General features: G+C 34.3%; 1 protein-coding gene across 1 annotated transcript; it reads right to left on the bottom strand.

The window, feature by feature from the left end:
- Positions 1–1,235: 1,235 nt before the first annotated feature.
- LOC143569952 (uncharacterized) lies at positions 1,236–4,193 on the bottom strand. Its single transcript, XM_077055732.1, has 4 exons — positions 3,659–4,193; positions 3,428–3,571; positions 2,562–3,034; positions 1,236–1,867 (listed from the first exon to the last, which is right to left on the bottom strand). The coding sequence occupies exons 1-4, from the start codon at positions 3,963–3,965 to the stop codon at positions 1,250–1,252; spliced, it is 1,542 nt and encodes a 513-aa protein (XP_076911847.1). The 5' UTR covers positions 3,966–4,193; the 3' UTR covers positions 1,236–1,249.
- Positions 4,194–4,401: the final 208 nt, after the last annotated feature.

Below are 4,401 nucleotides of genomic sequence, written 5' to 3'. Positions count from 1 at the left end.
TTATTTATAAATGGAGGTTTCTCTTGCATTTGACTCGAATTCAGGGGTATGGATCTCACCAAAACCAGATAGCACTTAAACGAGTTATAACATCTCATTAAATTAAAAATTAGTCTCACCAAATATTTGATAAGAAATCTATAACATAGGGATATATTAAAAATTAATATCCGATTTTCTTAAAAAAGATATTATTTATAATTAAGAAATAATTTTATAGTAAAAAATAAGCGGGTCATGGGTTTCACCAAACCCAGATAGCTTTTAAACCAGGTTATAACATCTCATTTATTTGTGAAACTCTTTCATCATCAAATCATAAGTATATTATTAACATTTTATAATTAAAATCCAAAAAAATATATAAATATTATAAACAAATGTTGTAAAGCAACCCCCATAATACCCGGGGAGGGGGGGTGAAAGCTAGTTTAAGATATATAACTGAAAACAAGCAATATTGAAACTTAGCAATAATAAACTTTTGAATTATACACATCTTTTTAATTTACCTTTTCGCTTTTTAATAAAAAGGGTCCGAGATAATGTAGCTGCAATTTACTTAGGTTCAAAGGGTTAAAAAAATGAACATAATGCAAAGAAAGGCTATTCGAACACTCACGCAACAAATTAAACAAAATTACAGATGTTAAAGCTAGGCACCAATGCCTTGGAACCAAAAACTCGTATTTGAATATGCACTAACTTTATATTCAACAATATATATACATACACACTATAGTATTGTATTCTTTTTGTCATACAAGACAGCCACATCTTTGGCAGGACCTCAGGGCGACATCTCGTTTATTTCAGACAAAGAGCTCTTACGATTTTGAGATGAATAAAAATACCGTCGAGCATTAAAATCGTCATACATACGGAGAAAGTGAATTTTGGTAGATACTTTATAAAATCAATCTCGGTACAATTGTATAGTTTTCAAAAATAAAATAAAATATCAAAATTTTAGTGACACAAAAACAAAAACTAAATGACACTATAAGTGTGTGTCAAGCAAATATGGCATACGCAAAGGGCCTCTAAAACTTAAATTAGTGTCACAAACGTTAAATGTCATTAAAAACATGTGCGACTAAAGGACATTTTTTTGTAGTGTATTTTGCCGTTCACTTTCCAAAACAATCTGGAGTTATTACTTTAGTTATATACACTTTGGATTGACAAAATATTAACAAGAGCCATAAAAGTACATGAACCTTGGAAGAAAACAAATGATACAAAGAATTTAATAGTAAAGGATACGTTTCTTGGGATTAAAGAGATATCTAGATCGGTACGTTGAGTGAAAAACATCACCTAGAAGACGAAATTGCAGTATAGCAAATAAAATAACCGGCATGCCAGCCAAACCGGTGATAGTGATTGGTACCCATTTCACTTTTTTATTGTAAAGTACAAAGAAGCTCGCACTAAATGCAACCATCATGGTTACAATAGAGAGGAAGAGCGTTGCAAGACCGAACATAAGTTTTTTTGGTAATGACTCCAAAAAATCACGTTCGGCATAACGTGATGTGAGGATAGATAAGAACATGAGGATCGAGGTTGATGAGGATATTAAAGAAACTGCGTCTGAGATCACAAAAATAATAAGGGATGGTTCTTTGCGGAAAAAAGGAATACCAGTGTCCTGGTTGTATCCACCCGGAAGTGTAAAAGCGGCTGCAAATACAATGGTCGTTATAAGGGTTGCAACTACCATGCATTGAGATGCAGTATTTTTCATCCAATCCTCACCTTTGGTTACCAATTCAGTATGTTTCTTGGTAAACAAGTCTTGTGGTGTTTCACCAGCTAAATTCTTCCTTTGTCTATATTGAGGTGGGATCATTTGTTCTACCTCCTGCAAATTATTAAGCCATTTTAACGAGTCAAAACTCTTTTCCTACATGCGTTAAAATGGTATGGATCAAAACATATAAGTTAACAATACGACTCGGATAATTACAAATAATTTTAGCGTATTTTAACACATTAAATGTGACCATGGAAACAATGTTGTTAAGCTAAGCTTTTAAATTAAATGATTCAAAAGGTTTTATGCGCTGTACGCAAGACATGTACAAATCGGGTTAAAAACCCAAACTGGTTCGGGTTGTAAACCAATGCGGACCGGTTAATGTTTGGTCAAACCGGTTTGGAGACAAGAATGTTTAACTCTATCCGGACAGGTTTTGATCATGTTGGAACCGGTTTGGTATAAAAAACTAGTTTTTTGACAGGTCTCTTTCCCCCAAATATGGTCAGTTACAAATCAGTTTCAGGAAACATGACTACAAACTGGTATACAAACTTTCCGGTTGGGTTGGATTATAAACCGGGTTGGCAGGACCAACCCGATTTTTTTTTTTTTTTTTTTATCTACTGCATGCACTTTGGTTGGCCCGATTCATGACCCGTCGACCATCTTTCCAGTTTCCCGTTTAGCTTAGATTTTTTTTACTTGACCAGTTTTTTTTTTTTTAATATAAAAAGGAATCTTTTGAACATATGAAGAAAGAATATGATGTCTGATAAGCTTGATAAGAAAGATGTACCTTGAACCATAATAGCTCTCTTTGCATTTGTAAAGCAACTCCCGACACATTTTGAAAGCGTTTTTGCTTGGCACTCTTTGCAACCATATGCAACATGTTATTGCCTTTTTTATCTTTAATAGGAGTTATTAAATCTTTCATCGCACCAATCTCATATAGCAAGTTATAGATCTTGGCTTGACGGCGCTTTATCGCTAAGTGAAATATAGTTTTTCCTTTGTCGTCTTGTTTCCATATGAGATCAGGATATGATCGAATGAGCTCAATTATAAACCGTGTGTTGCCCATTTTTGCAGCAACAAAAAGCACTCGTGAAGGGTAGCCTTTTATTGTATTTCCCACCTTTAATGATGGCCCTCGGATTATGTCATCAATCTCACTCTTAGGCATTGCAGCAACTTTTTCCCAAATTATTCTTAATAATTTTGGGGCTTCACTTTCTTTATCGCCAGTCCCTACCTTCACATGTAGCACTGCAAAAACAAAATAAAATAAAATAAATAAATAAATAAAAAAAGAAAAAAAAAACACACACACACAACCAAGAAGACCCTCATTTCAGATACTCCTAAATTGTCGATTAGTAGAACAAAATATTCATTATTATTATGTTTTAAACTTGTAGTATGCTGCATGGGCCTTTATTATGTTGAAACTCCAATCACCATACATGAAAACTAATCACTCTCTTCTCACTTTTCGCTTTTATACTAGATTATCCATTGCAATATAATATAGTTGTAGTATATTTAACATGCAATCATTTATCAAATCATAGAAAGGAAAAAGAATATTTGCAAATCAACCCAACCTATGGCCATTTATATTTATCATATGTTAAGAATCTTGAAAGCCCATAAACTTACATGACTTGATGATTCTGAAGACAACATTTGGTTTTTTCCCTTTTAGCACGCGAGTCTTCTGAGCCAAAGCTAAGAGAACTTCAGTAAGTAACCCCTTCTTGGCGGTTAGTTCCGGGCGATCAGCAACTATCTTTAGAGCAACATCTAAAAGATAATTTACGGTCACTTAATGAAGTAACAAAGAAACGATCACCATTACAAGAACCACACGAACTTGTAAGAACTACTTACCAAAGATATCAGCTTCAACACATTTTTGTAACACCCAAGCGCGATTATCATGGTCCCAAAAATCACCCCCCATTTTCTTGGAGATACCATACAAATACCTCACCATTTCAGGTTTTGCAAATAAAGCAGCCATATATAGTGGCATCGTTCTATTGTTACCAGGAATTTCAGTCACGGCTGGATTTTTTTTCACCATTATCATTGCTGTTTGTACATTTCCAGCTGCAGCAGCTAAAGCAAGGGCAGTATTGTAATTTTTATTTTGTAGCTCTAAATCATTTTTTTCCATCATAGGTACTAGATTCATCACAAATTCTCCAACAGCCTTGGTGCTTTCTGCTGATGCTGCAACGTGAAGCACTGTTTCATAATTTTCGGTGATGGCAAAACGTATCAGATCTTTTTGGTTTTCAAGAATAGCTTGAGCAGCCTTCCAGTCTCCTTTGATTGCCGCTTCATACAATGGAACCGCAACTTTGATGTAGTCTGCTCTACGTCCTTCAATCGCAACAATTTTATAAAAAATGGTGAGTACCACTTTCACCTATGTTTAGCTTTCATAGTTCCATGTTATTAGATCTTTTTATAAAAAGGGAAAAAAGGGTTAATCCGAAAGCGCGTGATGACAAATGGATGGTTTTTGGTTCAACGTATAATCTGGAATAGTCGTTATCTAAGATAGTGGCTTCAGTGTTGAATTTGCAATCTCAAATAGCAACTTCACTATGCAAAGTCTAGTAGTG

Source organism: Bidens hawaiensis, unplaced genomic scaffold, assembly GCF_021521415.1.
Source record: "Bidens hawaiensis isolate Kalapana, Puna unplaced genomic scaffold, B.hawaiensis_p1.1 tig00024807_1, whole genome shotgun sequence".
In the NCBI taxonomy this organism is placed as follows: Eukaryota; Viridiplantae; Streptophyta; class Magnoliopsida; order Asterales; family Asteraceae; genus Bidens; species Bidens hawaiensis.
This window is presented reverse-complemented; position numbering and strand designations above follow the sequence as displayed.

Excerpts from the sequence above, each read along its gene's own strand:
- LOC143569952 (XM_077055732.1), bottom strand. The coding sequence starts at position 3,965 with ATGAATCTAGTACCTATGATGGAAAAAAATGATTTAGAGCTACAAAAT. Across the intron at positions 3,572-3,658 it reads TGTTGAAGCTGATATCTTTG|ATGTTGCTCTAAAGATAGTT; the intron begins GTAAGTAGTTCT and ends ATTATCTTTTAG. Across the intron at positions 1,868-2,561 it reads GAGAGCTATTATGGTTCAAG|GAGGTAGAACAAATGATCCC; the intron begins GTACATCTTTCT and ends AATAATTTGCAG.